The following is a 22255-nucleotide window of genomic DNA, read 5'->3' as shown; positions in this document are numbered from 1 at the left end:
GTGCTTTTCAAACTAGCTCAGAAGGAGGCCCACGGAGAGGACGGAAACGTCCGTCCTCAGGAACCCATTTCAGGGGAGAGCTGAGCTCACAGGGAGCCTCACACATGGACCAGAGCGGGGGTACCGTGTGGGGGTCAGGGGAGGAGAGGAGCCCCTTGACTCAGCTGCCGGCCGGCTGGCCTGGGGGAAGGAGGCCTGCATATTTAGCGAAAAAAAAAATTTAATTTTTTTTTCCTGCTAGAGGATTCTCAGGATATTTGCATTTTCACTTAGGCCGATGATTGTAAGCACCGCTTTCTCCTCTGCATCATCCTCCTACGAGGTTTCATGGAAGAATGCAGGGAGAAGACGTCTTCAAGAGGTTAATGACCACTCAGTGTCGGGAGAAGGGAGCAGTAGTAAGAAGCCGGATGGAAACGGAACCAGAGTTCTGCTCAGGCTTTGCCTTTGAGTTTCCTAGAAGCCACAGCAGCAAAAGTAAAGTGAAATAAAATAAAATAGGATCATACGGTTCCTAAGAGAAGCAGGCAACTTTGACCGGACGCCGCTCTGTGTGACCTCCCCCGACTCTGACGGGCGGGTGTGCCTGTGCACACGTGTGTGTGTGTTTGCAGGGGAGCTCACAAATGGCCTGGTCCAGTCCCTCGGGCTCCAGTTGTGCAAACCGAGGTGCAGAGGGGGATGCGCCGGGGGTGCGGGGGTCAGAGATGGGATTCTCGGGTCTCAAGGCCCAGCGGGTGGCCGGCCTGCTGTCCCACCGGCCCGGCCGGGCTCAGATGAAGACACCCGGCCAGGTGGTGAGCCGGGCCTCCAGCTGCAGCCCCGCGGGCAGGCTCACACTTGGGAGTGGACGTGAGGCAAGGCTGGTCTGCGGGCCACAGGCTCCGCTTTGGCAGTGACAGCGGTTTGGGAAGGTTCCGGTCCGTCGTGGGCTCCCGCTGCTCCCCACGCTCCGAGCTGCCTGGGGCTGTGCCCACGAAGCTTCTAGAGGGGCCCGGGCGGAGGATGGGACTGATGTCGGCCACGGCGGCAGGAAAGGGCCGAGGGGTCGGCCGAGGTGGGGACCGTGGCCTCCTGCCCGGCGTGCAGGTGTGCAGAGTGGCCTGCCTGCCTTCCTGCTGTGGGGACGGGCCCCCCTCGGCCGTGGCACTGAAGTCCCGCGTAGAGCCCTCCGGGCTCTGCGCTCCTGTCTGCGCCCCCGCAGCCCTGCCCTGCAGCGGAGAAGCCGCGCCGGCTCCCTCGCCCGGGCGGCCCTGCGTCGGGGCAGGTGGCAGCTTCTGGCCAGGTGCTTGGTCGTGCTTGTTGCCGGCCAGAGACGCGAAACTGGATGCTTCCAGCAGGTCGGCTTCTGCACTCAGGACACCTGGAAGGCCAGAGCCTTTCTCCGAGGCCTGGGGGCTGGGGGGTGACGGGGGGAGCTCTTGCTGGGAAAACAGGGGCATCCCCTGCTGCGCGGAGTGCTGGCCCACCCCCCGCACAGGGGGACCAAAGCGGCCAGGACTGTCTTCCCCAAAGGCTGCGTTGATCTTAGACATGTTCCCCGTTTTCAGGGCAAGTTTCAGCAACAGCCAGTGATGGTGACTGAAGAAAGGGTCCTCCCGAGCGGTCAGGCTCTCCAGCCCGGCCTCTGGGGGTCCCCACTGTGGGCCGGGGGCCCTCCCCAGCACGGTGAACTCGCCGCCGTCCTCCTGGCCTGTGCCCGGGCTTCCCCGTGCTGGAGCCGGGCCCCGGGGACAGGACTCTGCGTCCCCTCCATCCCCCGCGGCGACGCCACGGCCCTGCCGGCCACCTGCAGACTGAGGATGGAGCAGCCCGTAGGAAGTTACCAGAGACACGCTACCTGGAGAAGGAGACAGAGAAGCGCACGTGGTGACGCTGTGTTGCACCCTGCATCCTCCCCGCGGCTGGAGAATTCCAGAGTCTGGAATCCTGGACAGAGGAATATAAATGGGATCTGCAACAGCACCGTTGGGGGCACCTGGGTGGCTCAGTGGCTGAGCATCTGCCTTTGGCTCAGGGTGTGACCCCAGGGTCCTGGGATCCAGTCCCGCATGGGCTTCCCTGCAGGGGGCCTGCTTCTCCCTCTGCCTGTGTCTCTGCCTCTCTCATGAAGAAGCAAATAAAATCTTTAAAAACAGAAAAACAAAACAAAACAAAAAACCCCAGGACTGTTGTTGGAGCATCAGAACTGGATATCTGGGGGGAAGTTAAGGAGGCTCCAGCTACTACAAGCTGCAAATGTTTCTAAACTGAACCAAGTAATAACAAAGTTTAATCCTATTGATACCATGACTTCTTTCTCTAGGGCAGCTGTAGCTGAGCCTTCTGGGTGCGTGTGGGCACAAGTGCACATGTGTGCGTGTATGCGTGTGTTTGCGTGTGTGTCATGTCCAGTAGAAATGCTGATTTTGCTTTCAAATAACTGGATCAAATACTCAGAATGCAGCCATCCACATGCCAGCTGATGGAGTCCAAAACTGGGGGGGTGGGGGAGGTAAGGAATAACCTCAAAAACAAGACCCAAGGAAAGGTCAAACATATCCATCAAAAACCCCATATCAAGGAATTTCCATGAGCAGCAACAACACTTCCTTTGTGCATAAACATCTTAATCACATTGTTGTCAGTTTAATTTATTTTGATCAGAAGTGTTGACTACGGCAATAATTTCTTTAACAGAGCATTCCAGTAACCTCCCACGTTATTTCCAGTTTCCTGTTGTACTAGATCAAGTGCCTGGTTTCAGGGCGCTCGTTATAAACAGCATTTCTTGCTGAATTACCTGAAGTAGAGGCGGGCAGGAGCCGCAGGGGGGCTGGCAGACTGCGGTGTGTGGAGCTGGGGGGCCCCGAACAGTGATCCCTCCGATCCTGCCCGAGGGCTTTTGGGGGGATGAGGCAGGGGGGGGGGGTGACAAAGCAGGCCTCCAGCGGGGGCATGGAGACAGCCTTCCCACGGAGGAGTGTTGGCTCCGCGGTGACCCCTCCAACCGCTTCCACACATGATTCTGAATTCTCACCGTGCGGGTGGGGAGACGGCCGCTTCTTTAATAATGAGCTACCCGAGGTCAAAAATTTGGGCAACTCACCCCCCTCCTCAGGCAAGTCCAAGTACATGCATTTAATGAGTAGCCTTTCTGCGAGGCCACGTCATTCACAGGGCTCTGGGCTGCAAACCCAGGCTGGCATGCAGTAGGTGCTCAATAAATGTTGGTCAAGGGGGGGGTCAGGATGTGAGCCAGGGCTGCCTGCTTTAGAGCTTGAGCACCTTGACAGTAGCTCACCCACCACCTCAGGCCGTCTGGGCCCGCAGCTGACCTTGCCCCAGGCTCCCTGCTCCCTCTGCCTTGGGTTACTGAGAATGAAAACATCTCTCCTCCCTCTTTAATTTTTGTTCCCCAAATGCAGAGGGCGGCTCCCTTTCAAGCTTACGCTCGTCTGTCAGCCAGGGGAGCACAGGGGGCTGGGTACCCAGAGTCCTTCATTCATAAAACTGAGCTAAGTATCCAAGCCCGCCAGGCACCATCCTGGATGCCGTGCGGGAGCAGCGAGTGAATCCCTCGTCCGCCGCCTACAGAACGTCTGATTAGGGGACATTACCTAACCTCCTCTGTGCCACCCTCCTCAGGTCTGACCTGGGCGTAATGCAGCACCCATGTCCTAGGGCTCCTGTTGGTAGGTTGCACGTGGTGTCACTTCTGGGGACCCCTGCTCTGTCCCTCCCCCAGGGCTAGGATGCTAGGGTGGAAGGGACAGGAAGTCTCATGCTTGACCCCAGCCAGAACCCTGGGGACAGGAGGCCCCACCCACGAGTCCTTTAGGATAGAAGTGGACAGTCTGGGTCTAGCGGGTCCGAGCACAGTCCAGCACGGCACAGGAAGGCCGGGCTCAGCTCTGAGGCCCTGGTGCGGACATCCTGCAGCTCCCTTTGGTGCTTTGCACCTGACCCGTCCCTCCCCCTGACCCCCCTGAGCACATTCCCACTCTTAGAGTTAGTGCACTGTAGAGTTGGCCGGAGGAGAGGGGAGCAGGAAGGCGACACCGGGCCTTACCAATCAGAAATCCAGATGAGACTCCAGCGATGGTCCACAGGCTGGTCTGGGAGGCGCCCTGGAGAAAGTCGGTGGCCAACAGCAGAAGGACAATGTTCTCCAGCAGCATAATCTACGAGACCAAAGGGAGAGTCAGCACCCTGGTCGGGTGCGTGTGGCCTCGGGGACAGTGTCCCTCAGCCTTGGAGGCTCTGTCCGCGATGCCCGCCGGGGTGATGCCCACGGCCCACCGGGCTCCCCAGAAGCAGGGCCAAGGTCTGAAGGAGCGTCTCTGGCCCCAGTTCTCAGAGCAGGTCACTAAAGCATCGGCAGAGTCATGAAGCACGGAGGATGCACGGGCGCAGCCCCCGAGGCCACGGCGGTCCCCTCCCCGTGTCAGGCAGGGTGGAGGGAGGAAACGGCCACTTCCAACCGCACACATGTCACGTCCGCACCTTCACTGTCCCCGTGTACCAGTTTTATAATGCGATCATCGCACGTATCTGCAGGGCTCACCCTGCCACTGCGCTCCAGTAAACTAGCATCACAAACTTCCAGAAAGACGTTGGTATTGCTTTTTCGATTATTTGCCACTTTAAAGGTAAATTTGGCCTCAGTAAGGGGAGGCTCCCCCACTGGCCGAGCAGGGAGCCTTCGCCCGCCGTCCACGGTACGGCGGCAGCTTTTACAGAAGGCTCTTGGCCCCCCTCGGCCAGGCTGGCTTCTTAACTTGGGTTTCTAGTTCGGCTGTTTTTTTTCTTTTTGTTTTTTTGTTTGATTGATTTTTTAATATTTTATCTATTTGACTTTCCTGGAGTTAAAATGGTGCCCATGAACAACCACGCAAGGCTTTCGAAGACTATTGGCCCAAGGGCGTGACAATTCAATTTTTCTTAATGCCTCGTACATGGTGTATATCATCTTCTTCTTTTTTTTTTTTAGGATTTTATTTATTTATTCATGAGACACACACACACACACACACAGAGAGAGAGAGAGAGAGAGAGAGAGAGGCAGAGACACAGGCAGAGGGAGAAGCAGGCTCCATGCAGGGAGCCCGATGTGGGACTGGATCCTGGGTCTCCAGGATCACACCCTGGGCTGAAGGTGGCACTAAACCGCTGAGCCACCTGGGCTGCCCTAAACATACCATCTTCTAATTATGTTGATTTTATTTCCTTATTCTGGAAAATATTCTTATATATATAAAAACTGGAAACCAGGGGCACCTCGGTGGCTTGGTGGGTTATGTGTCTGTCTCTTGGTTTCAGCTCAGGTCATGACCTTGCAGTCAAACCAGGAGAGAATTAAAAGCGTTACAAAAGCGACTTAACCATCCTAAGAATGCCCACTCTCCCCAGGCCTCTGGGGCGTGGGTGGCACCGTCTCCAAGGACCAGCAGGCATTATTTCAGTACTGAATGCCCCTCTCCATCGGCCCCATCCCTCTCTACTCTTTAAATCAACTGCGCAGCTCATCAGCTATCTGGTCCCGCTGAGTCACATTCTTAAGTTCGTCTCCAACCTCTTGCCATTTTCATAGTCGTGATCCTATCGCTTGCTGTCTGGGTCCTACGGTTTCCTCTGTCTTCCATTCCCTGTCCACAACCCCTCCTCCACGCCACTGCCAGATGGCCTGCTTCCCCTCAGGTCAGACCTTGTCATCCCTAACACACCTGAACGTAGCCCCATCTCACCTTGGGGTGCTCAAGACCCCACTCCTTGATGGTGCGGGCCATCTTGTTTACAATGAGTCCCCAATTTTCCTTTCCAGAGTCTGTCCTCTTCCAACATGCTGCCCCCACGATGACTGTGCTGGCTAACGTCATGGGCCAACCCGCCTGGGCTGAGGGATGCCCGGATGCTGGTAAAACGTTATTTTGGGGTGTGTCTGTGTGGGTGTTTCCATTCGAATCCGCAGACTGAGTAAAGAACATGACCCTCACCCCCTCACCAGTACAGGGGGGCCCCATCCAATCTGTTGAGGGTCCGAATAGAACAAAAAAGTGGAGGAATGACAAGTTCTCTCTCTTCTTGAGCTGAGACATCCATCTTCCCCTGTCCTTGGTCATCAGAGCTCCCGCTTCTTGGTCTTTTGAACTCGGACTGAATCACACCACGTTTTCCTCGTTCTCTGGCTTGCAGGAGGCAGGTACCATGGCCTGTCTCAGCCTTCAAAATTGCATGAGCCAATTCCCCTAAAAAATCTCCCCCTACCTCTGTCTATAAATCCTGTTTGTTCTGTTTCCCCGGAGAACCCTGACCAACACAGGGACGTTCCACCGATGAAGACTCCCTGACCAAGCCTGACGCAGATAGGCATCGCTAAGCCCTCTTCCTGACTCGGCCTCAAGCCTGGCCTCTAAATCCTGCAGTCACGTAGCACGAATGCCTTTGTCGGCCTCCCTTCCCCCACCCCGCACACATTAAGAGACTTGAACAGTCACACAGCTCCCAACAACTCAAGGCTGCATCCCTAGGGTGATGAGCTGGCCCCAATTAAGCCTCTGCCTATCTGTGTTCCAGCCGAAATCCGGTGAGAGACAGATAGGCCGTGAAGCCCCCCTTAGACCCATTAGGTTAGAAAGCTTGTGCTTACAAATCCTTCCTCTGCCGTCCAGCCCTGCCTCCTCAAGGACCTGCGGGCTGTCTCTCTGAAGCACAAACATTCCAGATCACCCTCCCCGCTTGGGATGGGGGTGGCCGTGGGGAGCACCTTGCTCTAACTTGCAAGAACACTGCCCCCCATCATCAAGATATGCATGTACACTACTTCCCCTCAGGCTCCCTGAGTCTTTATTTTGCTTCTGCAGCTTTGCCCCCTTCTCCACCCTTCCTTCAGGCCAACCAAGCTCATCTCCCGAGACCAGCTCGAATGTCCCCTTTTGTAAAGCCTTCTCTGATGCTCCTCTCAGCCTCTTATGTTCCTGGGGTTTTGGGACCATCACTTCTCCGGTCACAGAGGCTGCATTCACGGGTCTATGTCTTTGGGGCCACGGAGGCCCGATCTGCCCACACTCCAGTCCCTGAATCTGTTTCCAGCACACGGAGGAGGCTGTACATGCACGAGGGAGCTGGTAACAAGGGCAAGAGGTCAAACCTGGTTTCCAGGGTGTTCCCAACTCATCCCGAGGCCGGTCTCCCCCGCTGCAAGGGAGAAGGTAAGGGGAGGCCTTCTCAGTGAGGCTGCCCGTGGGCACCACCTGGCACTGCTTCTGAGGCACTGATGCCAGGGCCCCACTCAGACCCACTGGGCCAGAATCACTGGCAAGGCACCTGCGATCTACATCCAAAGCTCCCTGAGTGCCTCAGACCCCTGGTCAGGCTGAGAAGTGGGGCTCTGAGGCCCTCCTGGCTGGAACACGCTTGGCTGTGCTTGCCCGGCCACGTGGCCTGTTGGTTACGGCTGGCCTCGCAGCATCAGACCAGCTGCACTGGAACACTGCCTCTGTCTCACTAGATGCTGGACTTTGGTGGTGGTTGTTGTGACAAGAATCAAAGAAGACTTTATTGATAGAAGAGTCAATCCGCCAAGAAGATGTAACAGTTATAAACCGATGTGCTCCAAACATCAGAGGTCCTAGATTTATTTATTTTTAAAAATTTTTTAGTATTACTTTCAGGTAGAGGTCACTGGTTCATCAGTTTATTTAACACCCAGTGCTCATCCCGTCACGTGCCCTCCTTCATGCCCGTCACCCAGCGACCCCAGCCCCCCAAGCCCCTCGCCTCCAACAATCTTCTGTTTGTTCCCTACAGAGTATCTCTTGGTTTGTCTTCCTCTCTGATTTCGTCTTGTTTCGTTTTCTTCCTCTCTTCCTCTATGGTCTTCTGTGTTGTTTCTTAAATGCCACACATGAGTGGGATCATATGATAACCGTCTTTCTCTGATTGACTTATTTCGCTCAGCATAATACCCTCAAGTTCCATCCACGTCATTGCAAATAGCAAGATTTCATTTTTCGGATGGCTGAGTCATATTCCGTTGTATGTATAGACCACATCTTCTTTATCCTTTCATCTTTTGATGGACTTCTGGGCTCTTTCCACAGTTTGGCTATTGTGGACACTGCTGCTATGAACATTGGGGTGCAGGTGCCCCTTCACATCATTACATTTGTAATAAATACCCCATAGTGCAATGGCTGGGTCATAGGGTAGCTCTATTTTCAACCTTTTGAGGACCCTCCACACTGCCTTCCAGAGTGGCTGCACCAGCTTGCATCCGCACCAAGAGTTCAAGAGGGTTCCCCTTTCTCTGTGGATGCCTGGCTTTTTACACCTCAGTTTCTGCATCTGTAAAATGGGTTTCGTCTCATTGAGTATTGTGAGAAATAAGACAGTTGATGAGCTTAGGACGTCGTCTGGTGCATGACGATCCTGCCCAGAACATTAGCTACTACTACTGATTCCATCATTACTCCCAGGGCCTGAAGACGAGAACATGAAGCCACAGAAGGGTAGGGATAAGTCCTAGCACAGAACCTAGAGAAATTCACCTGCTTCATACTTTTGTTGAGTGAATCAGTGAAAGAAGCAGCCCAGACCTTCCTGCTTTGACCTTGGGGACACGGTTTCCGTTATTTAAGCAAAGCCACTAACCATTAAAAGCAGAGCTGCTCCAAGCTTCCAGACCCATCCTCCTTAGAACGTGGATTTCCAAATACTCTGCAGTATTTTGGCTTTTAGAACAACAACAACAACTACTACTACTACTACTTTCTCTTTGCCAGCACAGCACAATTTACCCCAAAGGGGGTACTCATGGATTCAGAGCTTGTCATCTCTGTTCAAGACAGTAATTCCTTTTAGAATTTTTCCTAAGACCAAGCTGTTGCTGGTCACAGATAGGCGCGCACGACTACACACACTCACACACACATGTACTCGGAGAAAGATTCCAGCCCGTGATCCAGAGCAGGGTCTCCGAGCAGGCACCACCAGTAAAATCAGGCATCAAGAAAGCACTTTCTCGCTTTCGCCAACACTTGCCGTATAGAACATGGCCATCCGGTGTCTGGACGGGCTGTCCCAGAAGTTGAGGTAGCAGAGGATGTACACGGCCCCCACGAGCAGATTGAACAGCCTCCAGTGGCAGGTGCTGTCGACAACGTCACTCTGCTGGGCCACAAGCCAGAAGGTCATCACCAGCCAGTGGGCACCTGGAGGAGGCGGGCCAAGGGCGTCAGGGTGCGGGAGAGGAGGCGGGGAGGGGGCGAGGCAAGGACACCGTCCTCTCTGCTCTGACCACACCTGACTCGGCCTCCGGGAAGGCCGCTCAAAGCTCAGGGGAGATTCCAGGAGCACAGCAAACCAATACCTTTTATCTTTGCCCGGATTATCTCATTTGAGCCTCATAAAGGGCAGGGAACTGATTTGGGGACGAGAAAACAGAGACCAGCTTCAGTGACACCTCCCCATCGTCGCTCCCGGGCGCCCAGCACTTCTAGCTCCCGGAGGAGACCGAACCTCGAGGCTCCCCAGGTGTTTAGTCACTGCTTCGAGAGCCAACGGCCTCTGCGTCCCAAGGAACGGGCTGCACGTGGGCCAGCTGTCATGTTCATTCCTGTATTTTAAGATGAATAATATCTCCCTGAAGTCTGAGCTGAATTTTTTTAAAAATGGGTAAAACAGCTAGTCTTTCTTTGGGAGCACAGTTTCAGGAGTTTCTCCTTTCTGCCGACAGGTGTATTCATGCTCATTCGGGGCTCACGTCGGAACAGTTCTCAACGCCTCCTGTCCTCTTACAGCACGAGCACACCGTTCCTTCCTGCACAGTGTACTCCCTGACGGCCAGAGGAGACAGCTGTCCCTGGCAGGGGACCCCCGGACCCCTGCGGGGCTGCTGTCTGCACCCGGTGCGTCTAGACTGAGCTGGGGGCGGGGGGCTGGCTGGGTGGAGATGCCCTCCTGGAAACAGAGAGGAGGCCCCAAATCCGGCATTCAGAAGGACTCCTGGAGGGATTTCAGAAGCTACGGTTTGTGCTGTCTGCCGTTTATGGGGTCAGGACAGGCAGGACCCTGTGCCTGTTTCTCTATAGGAAAGATTCCAGCCCGTGATCCAGAGCAGGGTCTCCGAGCAGGCACCACGGCAGCTGCAGGGGGGCCCCGGGGCGGGCCGGACGCCGAGGGCTGGGCTATCTAGATATGGGAGCAGGGGCGCCTGGGGGCTCAGTGGTGGAGATCTGCCCTCGGCTCAGGGTCGGACCCTGGGGTCCCGGGATCGAGTTCCGCGTTGGGCTCCCTGCAGGGAGCCTGCTTCTCCCTCTGCCTGTGTCTCTGCTTCTCTCCGTGTCTCTCATGAATAAATAAATAAAATCTTTAAAAAGAATAAAAAGTGGGCAGCCCAGGTAGCTCAGCGGTTTAGCACCACCTTCAGCCCAGGGTGTGATCCTGGAGACCCGGGATCGAGTCCTGCATCGGGCTCCCTGCATGGAGCCTGCTTCTCTTTCTGCCTGGGTCTCTGCCTCTCTGTGTGTCTCTCATGAATAAATAAATAAAATCTTAAAAAAAAATAAAAAGCTATGGGAGCAGATCCCCAAAGACAGGCACCCATGCTCCTTACCTCCCTGGACACCCGTGGGGGCCAGAATCGACCCCATACTCCTGAGTCTGGACTGGGCCTGACCACTCTGATGGGCAGAGGGCGGCGGCAACCGTGCTGACCCACGGCCGGGCCAGTGTGAAGGGACTGGGAGCCTCCCGTCGCGTCCCCCTAGAATTCCCAGCAGCCACGTCACAGCCCCGCGGACTCTGCTGCAGAGAAGGGGCCCAGGAGGCACCCCAGGGCACCAGGCCCGGGAGCCGAGACGCCGTGTGCACAGCAGCCCTGGGAGTGTGCACGCCATGTGCACGGCAGCCTCCTAGGAGTCCAGACAGCCAGCATCCTACCGCACCCACCTGCGATGCCCCCAGGTGCCCGGTGAGCCCCCCAGACCCGAGGTTCCTGGTCACAAACGGTGACTTTAAGGCATGAAGTTCTGGGGGGCGGTTTGTGACGCTGCAAGTGACAGCTCGACCGGAAGCGCCACTTACCTCCAACCACCAGGACTCAGGCGTGGTAAGCTCTGGAGAAGAGGGCCAGGCTGAGGACACGGGCCCCCAGCATGCCCATCCTCCAGAGCTGCTGGCAGAAGAGGGCAGCCCACGGGGCGGGCAGGCGGCCCGGCTTCAGGAGGCCCGTGAGGCGAGCGTAGCACACCAGAGCCCAGGACAGCGCGGCCCAGGAGCACAGGGCGCTCACCCCTGCAAGGGAAGCGGACGGCTAAGCTCGCCAGGAAACCCGGCTTCGCAGGGGGTGTCCCTCACCAAGCACCCCGGTAGCCAGGTAGCAGGACAACTCTGTGCACAGACGCGGGGACATGTGGGAGGTCCCTCCTCTGCAACGCGGTGGGCGCTGCGCCCCAGCAAGCGAGGGGGCGCTTCTTTCCTGGCCCCCGATGTCTCAGCCCAAGCAGCCGGACAGCCCTGAACACCGTATTCCCTCCCCCAGGTGCCTACACAGGAGCTTTAGTCCCAGAAATAAAACCAGGACATAAATGGTGCCAGGCCCCACAGTAAGGACGACAGGAGGACCGCGCAGTCGTCACTTTTATGTATGTCATGTAAGCGCAGGCAAGAGCGGACGCTCAGCACAGAGAAGGAGGAGGAGGAGGAGGATGCTGGGGGAGAATCGGGAAGTGCCCAAGAGAAAAGAAGACAGAGAGAGAGGCAGAGCGAGCCTTCGCCGACGCACATGCAGGCTGGACTCACGCCTGCGGGCCAGAGCCGCTCTGTGTCCACGAGGCTCTCGGGGCCCAGCACCTGGCTGCACCCAGAGGGCAGGGGAGAAAGGGACGTACTGGCCCCGTAAGGAGCAGCGTGGGCCCCTCCCCAGGCTGTTTTCAAGGTAACGCGGCCACCTACACTTTCTGCTGTGTGGACGGACCCCACACAAGGGCTGATCCCAACCACCGTCTCCTGCTGCTGAGTGCGGGCTGCCCTCTTTGTCCCAAGCAGGGGCCGTCTTGGAAGCCCAGGCCTCACTAGTCAGGCACCCACTTCTAGTCCCCTCCAGAGGTCAGAGGGTCTGGACTTGGGGTGGGGGGGAGCGGAGGGTGAACTCTTCTCACCTGGCACCAGCTCTGTGAAGTCTGAGGCGAGGAAAACATGCGTTTGAAGCAGCAGGTGGGGCCCGGTCTGCATCAGGGCTTCCAGAAGGCGGAGGGCAGACAGGTCGGCCTCCTGCAGCAGCAGCTGGTCGTGGCGGGAGGCTTCCCCCTCCTTCGACAGAGCGGAGGACACAGCGTCCCAATGCCTGAGGAAGAACGGGGGCGGGGTGCAGCCTAAACGGGAGGCCCCACACCCCTGCCTGCCTCCTGGCTGCGAGACGTCGGGCATCCCATCGCACGAGCTGCCCTGTCTTCACAGCAGGGCCCCCACCTCGGGCTGCACCCTCAAGTCGTCAGGCCTAGCCCAGCTGCGTGAGGGCCATCCTGCTGCGGGGGGCTGGCCGGAGGCCCACTGTGCCCCACGTGGGGGGGAGGGCGGGGGACGGAGTGGCCCGACCGGCCTGCCGGGGCTGCCCCCTCCTAAACTCCTCTGGGAAGTTCTGCTCCGGGAGATCGGGGGACGGCCTCAGGAGGGGGGCCTCTGGGGGGTCAGCGGGGCTGGGTGAGGGCAGCAGGTGTCCCCTGATGGGAGCAGCGCCCGTCCGAGGGGGAAGAGCGGCTGCTGCCCTTGGCGCTCTGAGCCCCCGCTCACATGCCCAGGAAAGGCCACAGGAGCACCGGCAGGGTCACCGTCCGCAGCCCAGGAACCGGGCGCTTCCGTCCTCCGGGCGCGAGCCCCCCGCCTGTTGTACCGCTGTGCGTGCGTGTGCACACGCCACATCCCTACGTGTGTGTCACCACGTGTGTGTGCTGGAGGAAGGAAGCGAAGTGATGCAGCTCGGGCGACAAGGGAGCGCCGGGGATGGCAGGAAGGGCCAGGTGAAGGCGGACGGAGACCGGGCGGCCGACAAGCAGAGCTGGGCTTCCAGCCTCTGCGGCACACTTGTGTGTGGGAGCCGGTCCGGCGGGGAGGACACATGTCCTCGGAAGCGAGGCAGAGAGGGGCCCGGGTGATGGTGACGTGTGAGACTCGGGGACGGGCAGGCAGTGGCTGCGGCTGTGCGTAGGCCTGCGTGGCCCGGGGACACCGCGGCGGGACAGTGGGGGCGCACGCACAGAGCCCGGGGACCGTCCCCACTCAGGGGCCCGCAGGAGAGGGAGAGGCAGGAGATGCTGGGGGGACAGACGCAGGACGCAGGGAGCGGGCGTGGGGTCCTCATCAAGGTCCACGGGAACCGCGTGACGTGCACGATGCCAACAGGAGGCTAGGGCAAGCAGGGTCTCGTCTCCAGAGGCAGGCGGCCCAGAGGCCAGTCCGCAGCGGTGCGGCTCGGTGGTCACGTGCCACGGGGACACAGTAGCCCCCCCAGGCCGGGCCACCTCCCTATGGCCGAGGGAAGGACTCAACACCAGGGAAGCTTGGGAAGGTTCCCGTTTCACTCTGCTTCCCATACACCCACCCCGGGACCTGTGGCCGGGCTCCCGAGGCTGCTGGAAGGGGCGTGGGTCCCCACCCCCTGCCACCCCAGGAGCCGTGTAGCGTCCGCCAAGATGAAACCACCGCCAGGCCCACTCGGCGCCGTGGACCTGCGGCTGTGGCGCAGGCTCCTCCGTGGTGCACCCCCGGCCGGCAGCGCGCTCAGGGCAGGGCCAGGGCTGCTGACCACACCTGGCCCTGCCTCTCCCAGGGAAGAAGAATCGGAGGGAGCTCACCGTAGTCGCCTGCTCCTGAGTCAGAGAAGGCTGCACCTTAAGGTCACCTGGAAAGCTCCTCCCAAGGGCCCCCTTGGACTCTGGCTCTGCCCGCGACAGGCCCCACTCTGATTCCGGGCCAACAGGTCAGGGGCCAGAGCGGACGGGGGTCCCCTTTGAAAGGGGTTTAACCCTGGTTCCCAGGGCTCAGGAAAGATGCCCCAGGAGGAATGCTCTTTTTCATGATCCGGAATCCCAGAGTGAGCGGATTTCTTGCTGAGTCTTTGAAGCCGTGATCTCTGACACAAACATAATGTCAAGAGAAAACCCCAACAACGAGGACAACAAAGAAGGTCCTGAGTAAGCATCAGGGGCCACAGCTTTCCCTCCAGGCCCGAGCCATGTGTTCTCCCGAGGTAGCTGAGGCCTTGGCCCGCTCAGGGGGCTTTGCCACCTGCTGGAGACCGCAGAGGTAGGACCAGAGGAAAGGGGACACGCCCACGGGGGGAAGGAATTGTATGGCCGTGAAGTTTAAGACTTCCAGTTGTATTAGGAACACACGCTCTACACGGACCTTTGGAAACACAGTAATTAACCCAAGTCTGGACGGAAGCTTCTCAGCAAGCTCTGATTCGTCCTCACCAACGGCTTAAGCAAAAAAGCCACACGTACCCGCTTCATCCAGAACAGTCTACCCCAGGCCGCAGCTTGAAGAACACGCATACTTCCATCCTCACGCTTTTCCGCGATGCTAAACCTGAGATAGTGAACAGCTCGAGGTCTTGGCTATGGCTGTTCCTTCTTTAAATTTTGTTGTTGTTGTTATTATGGTAAAATGCCCATAACATTTGCCATCTTCATCATTTTAAGTGTACGGTTCAGCAGTATTTATGATTTATTAAATTAACATAATTTAAATCGACACTACAATTGAATAGGTCCTTAATAATTTGTAGTCATTCACCGTGGTGTGCAACCCAGGCCCACCAACCATCTCCAGAACTCTTCTCCTCTTATAACCCTGACCCTCTGCACCCATCAAACATCAACTCTCCATCCCCCTCTCCCCATCCGCACTCCAGGACCTAGTGTCCTCCTGCCCTGACTCACACACTCGTGTTTAACATCACGATGAGATCGAAATACCCCCCCCTCCCCGCAAACACCATTCTAGTTTCTGTCTTAGTGACATTGAGTACCCCGAGGACCTCGTGTAAGTGGATTATACAATATTTGCTCTTCGGGGACTGGCTGATTTTGCTTGGCATAAAGTCCTCAAGATTCACCCATGTTGTAGCACGTTTGTAGAATTTCCTTCTTTTTAAAGACTAACTAATACTCCCTTGTGTGCACAGACCACATTTTGCTCATCCATTCGTCTGCTGATTTGCTTTGCTTGCTTTGCTTCACATTCTAACTACGGTGAGTCATGTTGCCGTGGGTATGGGTATACAGTACAGATACCTCTTCCAGACCTTGCTTTCAAGTCCTTAGGGAATTCCACCCAGAAGTGGAATGGCTGGATCACGTGGTAATTCTGTTTCATGTTTTGAGGAGCGGTCCTACTTCCTCCCCCGGTGGCTGCCCCGGTCTGCGTTCCCACCAACGGTACGGGAGGGTTCCTTTCCTCCACATCCTCACCGACACCTGCTGTGTCTTGCCTTATTGATTTTAGGTGATAGCTCACTGTGGTTTTGATTTGTATTTCCCTGAGAACGAGTGATGTTGAGCACTGTAAAAATATTTTACGTACTCTTAAATATTAAATTTTTCCTCATCTATGCCGAGCTTGCCTTCCTTACAGATCCTTAACGTTCACCTCATCTTTCTTTTTAAGAACTTTCAGCTTCTGCTAAAGAAAAATTTCTAAACCAAGGCAGATCCTAAGGTTGGCATGAATTGGGTATTCCTTGATCACTTCATGCTGAGGTTCCAAATGAATTTATAGGCTTAAATATTTTTTTTTTAAAGATGCTGGGACCATGTAGCATTATAGTGGAAATATAAACACCACATGGAGAAAAGTAGCTGCCTTTGTTTAAACAAGTAGTCACTAATGGCACGGTCAGTTGAATAGAGTCACACTTAATATATATATGTATGTATATATATATATACATATATATATTATTTGGAATAAATATTATTATTGGAATAAATATAATAATATAAATAGCAAAATATATATTATTATCTACATATTATTTGGAATAAAAATACATGTTTTCGGTGCTTATATTTTTCATAAGCCACTGTGCCTCAAGAGGTTCATGTTTTGTTGGTTTTTCTATTATTAGTAGCTGCTTCTGCATTACATTATGAAGTCACTTAAAGTGATCCATTCTTAAATGTTAGGATTCTGCAAAAAGCAATTGTTTTGGCTCCTCCTACAGGTGCTTTTGCAAAACTGCACTTTCCTGAAACATCTTTGCAGGCCCTGAAGAAAGTCCTGCAAAATTCAGGGTGGATTTGCTTAAAGACAGCATGTCACCCAGTTTTCTTGGTGGGAACCCAAACAGCCAGATCCTGGATGAGGAACAGATCAGCTGTTTTCTATTTCAGATTTCAAAGCTTTCTTCTAAGGCAGTGGATTTCTGTTTGTGTGTTTGGTTCACTTTTAAAATTTCAGAAACACTGCAAGCCATGTAGCTTCTTGTGCCTGCTGGGCTGTTTATAAAACTTGGAGCCATATTTTATTTTTCTCTTCCTTCCCCTATGCTCTTTGGTTTTGTTTCTTAAATTCCACATATGAGTTAGATCATACGATAATTGTCTTTCTCTGATGGACTTATTTTGCTTAGCATAATGCCCTCTAGTTCCATCCATGTCCTTGCAAATGTTAAGATTTCTCTTTTTTTGAAGATTGAGTAATCTTTCTTTTTTTCTTTTTCCCTTTTTATTTTTCTTTCTTTCTTTCTTTCTTTCTTTCTTTCTTTCTTTCTTCTTTCTCTTTTTTTCTTTGTAAGATTTTATTTATTTATTTATGAGACACACACACAGAGAGGCAAAGACACAGGCAGATGCAGACTCAATCCCAGGACCCCGGGATCATGACCTGAGCCAAAGGCAGATGCTCAACCCCTGAGCCAACCAAGGGCCCCGATGCCTGAGTAATATTTCATTGTATATATATCACATCTTCTTTATCCATTCATCTGTCAGTGGACATCTTGGATCTTTCCACAGTTTGGCTATTGTGGACACTGCTGCTATGCACACTGGGGTGCAGGTGCTCCTCTGAATCACTGTAACCTTTGGGTAAATACCCAGTAGTGCAACTGCTGGGTCGGAGGGTAGCTCTATTTTCAACCTTTGAGGAACCTCCACACTGTTTTCCAGAGTGGCTCCATCAGTTCACATTCCCACCAACAGTGCAAGAAGGTTCCCCTTTCTCCACACCCTCGCCAACATCTGTCATTTTCTGACATTAATTTTAGCCATTCTGACTGGGGTGAGCTGGTATCTCATTGCAGTTTTGATTTGCGCTTCCCTGGTGCCGAGTCATGAGGAGCATTTCTTCATGTGTCTGTTGGCCATGTGTATGTCTTCTTTGGAGAAATGTCTGTTCATGTCTTCTGCCCATTTCTTGACTGGATTCTTTGTGTTTTGGGTGTTGAGTTCGATAAGTTCCTTATAGATCTTGGATACTAGACCTTTAGCTCATCTATCATTTGCAAATATCTTCTCCCATTCTGTCCGTTGTCTTTTGGTTTTGTCGACTCTTTCCTTTGCTGTGCTTTGGGGATGGGGTGATTGGGTGCTGAGCATTAAGGAGGGCACGTGATAGAACGAGCATTGGGCATTACATACAACTGATGATGAGTCTTTAAACTCTACCTCTGAAACTAATAATACACTGTATGCTAACTCACTGAATTAAAAAAAAAAAACTTAGAACCAAATTTGTGGCTGTGAACAACTGTGTATTTTCACTTTATCCTGTTTTCTGACATATCATTACTGTTTCTGACTTTTCTCATCTTTTTTTTTCCCTTTCAAATTATGTGGATTTTTAAAATTCCCCTTATTTTTTAAAATAAAGAGAGATACAGATGACTAGTTGTTTTTCCTGAGGCCTGATTTTCATGACTCTCTTCCTGTATCCAACTTTAGTGTTAATACATATCAGAAACACACAGCACCACTTACTAAATTTGAGGGAGCATGGAGAAGAAAAGACTGTGGAGTCACAGGTGGACACCACAGAGTGAATACAGACGCATCGTAGGCCTGAGACAGCCCCATCCCAGCGGAAGGCACTGAATCAGAAGGGCCCTTATATAGTCCCAGAAGGCAGACTTCTCGGGCAATTAGTCTGGAAGCTTCTCTCAAGTGACTAGCATCCATTCAACTCTCCTTTTGAGTTATCAAATGTTTGATTATTTGTCCTCAAGGGCACCCCAGCCCTTAGTGGGTTTCCTACTAGGCCGGGCTGAGGGAAGGGGCTGACAATCTCTCCTGTGGTAGAAGGTGCCTAGTAAGGCCTCAAATCTTTGATGAGTCTGAGGCAAAAACCATCCTTGCTCTCCTCCCACAGGTGAGAGCTCCATCTTTTCAGAGGAGCCACACTGCTTGGACACAAAGGCCCAGCTTTGGGCAAAACTGTTGTAGTTACAGATGTGCTTTTGGTGCCTTCAAGAGATGGAGGGCTCCAGGTCTGAGGGGCCCAGTCCAATCTGGGGTGGTTGCCCAATGTCTTTATTAGAAGCGTCCTCTACCTCCTATTTGAGATTCTACACTGTATGGAAAGGAGTCATTCCTTCTTCAGATTCAGCTAAGAAACCAGAAAACTTATTTCAGTTCCTCCAGAGAAAGCCTTGGGACAGGCTGAAGGCATAAGCCACCAAGACAGCCGATAGCATAGCCTGAGGGCTAACGTGTGGTGACTTCCCGAACACCCTTCCCATCCTGGGCATCTATGACTTCATGAACACATGAGCGGCATGGCCTCAATAATCCCCAAACTCTTCTCCCCTTTTTTATTCCTGACAACTATGGGATTATGAGGTGGCTAAGAGCTGAAGTTTAATAAACTCACTGACAGACCTCTCCAGACACTCCAGGTACCAGGGATCTGGGTTCTCCCAGTGAAAACAGGATCGTACCTGCAGAGGTGAGCCACAGGTAAGGAGATTGGCCACTAGGCCCATTGAGGCTGCTCTGTTTATGAAAAAATTAAAAAAAAAAAATGGGCCTGGCTCCTAGATGGCTTCATCCTGAAACAAGGCCTTGATGCAAATGTCACCAGGCCAGCTCCATGGCCTAGTCTGTGGCTAAATCCATGTCACCTTCTTCAACTGGTAGCAGGACTTTAAATACAACTGCCTTAAGCGAGGCACTTTCTATGGCTCCAAAGCCTTGACCAATAAAATGAAACAAGAGGAAGACAGAATTTGGCTCAAAAAAAAAAAAAAAAAAGTTTTGAAGGGTCACAGCTGCTTCTGGGAGGCGCTTCCTGATGACAGAAATGCTCAAGGAAGAGGGGATGCCTGTATGCAAGCGGGGGTTCAACGTGGGGGCTTTGGGCTTTCTTCCAACCCTGAACATTGATGATCCTCGGGGCAGGATGCATGTGCTCCTACTGCATTTAGGAAATCACGCCCCGCAGGTGAGAGGGGGCTGCGGGCTCTTACCGCTTCCACACGCCAAGCTGAAGGAGGTGTAGCAGGACCAACAAGCCATGACCTTGCTGTCCATCTGCCCGGAACCACAGGTAGCTCAGAACCTGGACCAGGCAGCCCGGCAGCAGCAGAGCAAGGGCCAGCCAGCCCCAGAGGAGCTGTCCCGTGGTGAAGTAGTGAACCACGAAGCAGAGGCCTGTGGGCCTAGACGGGAAAGACAAGCGGGTGAGCGGGAGGCGGGAGGGGACACTGAGGGACCCGCCAACTCTGCCCCCCCAGCACCAGCTGGGCTCCCACTGACCCAGCCCAGAAGCAGGCAGTGCCAGCTGGCGTTCTAGATGGGTGTGAGGTGGAATGAAGGCGCCAGGGCTTTCCGGGGGTCCCAAAACACCAGACACCACGGTTGCAGACAGGGGCTGTTGGATTGTGTAGGATAGCAAGCACAAAAAGTACTTGGCACCTGGTATGTGCATTTAAAAACACTAATCCTCCTCTCTGGGGATTTATTTTTTTTAATTTTTGAGGCTGCTAGGGCAGGGCAACACAGTGGACAGAGACAAATGTAGGTTAGGATCTGCACTCCTAATCCGTGACAGTGGGGGAGGGGGGGCTTGTGGGCGCGCAGCACTGCTAGATGCACAAATCACTGTACTCCTTTCATAGGATCGTCTCTTGGGGTTTCCAATATTAAAGTTTAAAATGGATTTATGGGCACATAAAGCTGGGAAAGTAGTGGAAACACAGCATTGCCCAGTAGGAACCCTGCAGCTCTGGATGGGGGGCCCGGAACGGCCAGGCTCTGCGCCGGGAGTGCTGGCAGCGGCCTTCCTGCTCCCCTCCCCTCCCCTCAACACCTCAACACCCCCTCCCCGAGGTAAAGCAGGGTCTTGGGCACAAGAAGCCTGTGGGGTCACCGCCCGCCTAGGCCCAGCAGCGAGGAGGAGGAGGCCTTAGTCGGTGCTAGGCGGGGAGGGAGGGAGAGGACAAGGTCTGCGCGGCCTCTGGGCCTCTGGGCCTCTGGGCGGGTGCTGCGGGGAGGGTCCGTGTGGTCCGGGGCCTGCGGGTCGGCGCGGGGCCTCTGAACCCCTGCGGGGCGCCCCGGGCACCCACGGGGCCAGCGGTGCCAACTGGAGCCCGCAGCGCCCTGGCACCAGGTCACTCCCGGGGAACGTTGAGGGCAGGGCCCGGGCCCCAACACGGGCCGCAGGGGCGCGGGGGGCGGTGGGTGAGGCTCAGCAAGCCCCTGCCCGCCCCGGGACCCGCGGAGGCCGACCCTGCAGCAGGGAGCCCGGCGGGGGCCTCCTCCGCGGCGCCGAAAGGGTTACGGAGTTCAAACCCCAAAGGGCGCTAAAGCCTGGGGCCAGCGTGCGGCCGGACGGCGCGGCCCGGCCTCGGGGGGGGGGGGGGGGGGGGCGCGGGGCAGGTGCCCGGGTCCTGGGAGGCCGGCGGGGACGCGGCGGGCGGGGGAGGGGCCGGGGGGGGGGCAGGGGGCGGGGGGGGCCGGGGGGGGCGGGGGAGGGGGACAGGGGGCGGGGGGGGGCGCGGCCGAGGCGCCGGGCACTCACGCGGGCTCTGCTCCGCCGCCTGCAGCAGGGCGGACAGCCACAGGGCCCCTGCCCGCATCCTCCGCGCCGCCGCCGGCCTCACCCCGCCCCGCCCCCGCCTCCCTCCCGCCCCGCCCCCGCCCCGCCCCCCGCCCCGCCTCCCCTCCCGCCCCGCCCCCGCCCCCCCTCCCGCCCCCCGCCCCGCCCCGCCTCCCCTCCCCTCCCGCCCCGCCCCCGCCCCCGCCTCCCCTCCCGCCGCCCCGCCCCCCGCCCCGCCCCCGCCCCCGCCCCCCGCCCCGCCCCCGCCCCCGCCCCGCCCGCCGCCCCCGTGGGGTCTCGCTGTAGGGCTCGCACCGCTTTAACCAGCTGCGGCGAGGACCGCCCCGCCCCACAGGTGCCCTGTCGTGGAAGCAGCCACCGCTGAAGAATTTGCCGTCTTGAAGTGGGAAGAGTGGGACCACGCAGGGCACCTGTGGAGCGGGGGAGCCCGCAGACCCCGCTTACTCTCCGTTCACCGAGACCAAGCCCCAGGCCGGACCCCTCGGGTCCCGGCGCTCACCGAGGCTCTGCTTCCTGGGAGGCAGGCTCCTTCGGCCTAAGGGGCTCCTGCCCCAGGGTCCCCAGGTGTCCCCTCACTTCTCAGTGCATCTCTGGTTTTCCCATCAGAACAGATTCTGCTCTTCTCCGCCCGCCCCGGGTTCAGAGACTCCGCTGCAATGGCGGGGATCGGAGCCTCCGGGAAATCTCTAGACCCCCGCCCTCCAAGCCCACACAAGGGCACAGCTCTAAGGTCCGCGTTTCCATTTCTTTAGCTGCCGTTTATAGCAGCATGTGGGGCCCCGAAATGTAGGTCCTGACCCCTAGTGCACAGGTCATGCCTGCCTCTGCTCTGCCTGTGCTCACATGGCTGTTCCTGCCCCACTGTCCTCACACCTGCCCCCGCTCTTCCTGGTGCCTGACCCGTCACCCCGACACCCCTCCCCAGTCCTGGTGCCTGACCCATCACCCTGACACCCCACCCCTGTCACCCCGATACCCCTCCCAGTTCTGGCGCCTGACCCAACACCCCAACACCCCTCCTCCATCACCCCGACACCCCCTTCCCCGTCACCCCAACACCCCTCCCAGTCCTGGCACCTGACCGGTCATTGCGACCCCCCAGTCCCATTCCTCCCCTTTCCTGTCCGACATCAGGGCATCAGGGCCCAGGTGGAGCTGGAGGCGCTGGGAAGCTGTCCCTCGGGCCACCACGAGGAGAGTGTCTTCAGCGGGTTGGTTT

The 22255-nt window shown here is 55.9% G+C and overlaps 1 protein-coding gene across 1 annotated transcript; it reads right to left on the bottom strand.

Moving 5' to 3' along the window:
- Positions 1–557: 557 nt before the first annotated feature.
- XKR5 (XK related 5) lies at positions 558–21071 on the bottom strand. Its single transcript, XM_072763902.1, is given in 7 exon segments — positions 558–1840; positions 4052–4163; positions 9022–9191; positions 11065–11274; positions 12141–12325; positions 19445–19628; positions 20998–21071. Coding segments are annotated over 7 exon segments (2058 nt in total). The 5' UTR covers positions 21056–21071; the 3' UTR covers positions 558–701.
- Between the last annotated feature and the right edge of the window lie 1184 nt (positions 21072–22255).

Source organism: Vulpes vulpes, chromosome 7, assembly GCF_048418805.1.
Source record: "Vulpes vulpes isolate BD-2025 chromosome 7, VulVul3, whole genome shotgun sequence".
Classification (NCBI taxonomy): domain Eukaryota; kingdom Metazoa; phylum Chordata; class Mammalia; order Carnivora; family Canidae; genus Vulpes; species Vulpes vulpes.
Note: the sequence above shows the minus strand (reverse complement) of the source record. Positions and strands in the feature narration are given on the sequence as shown.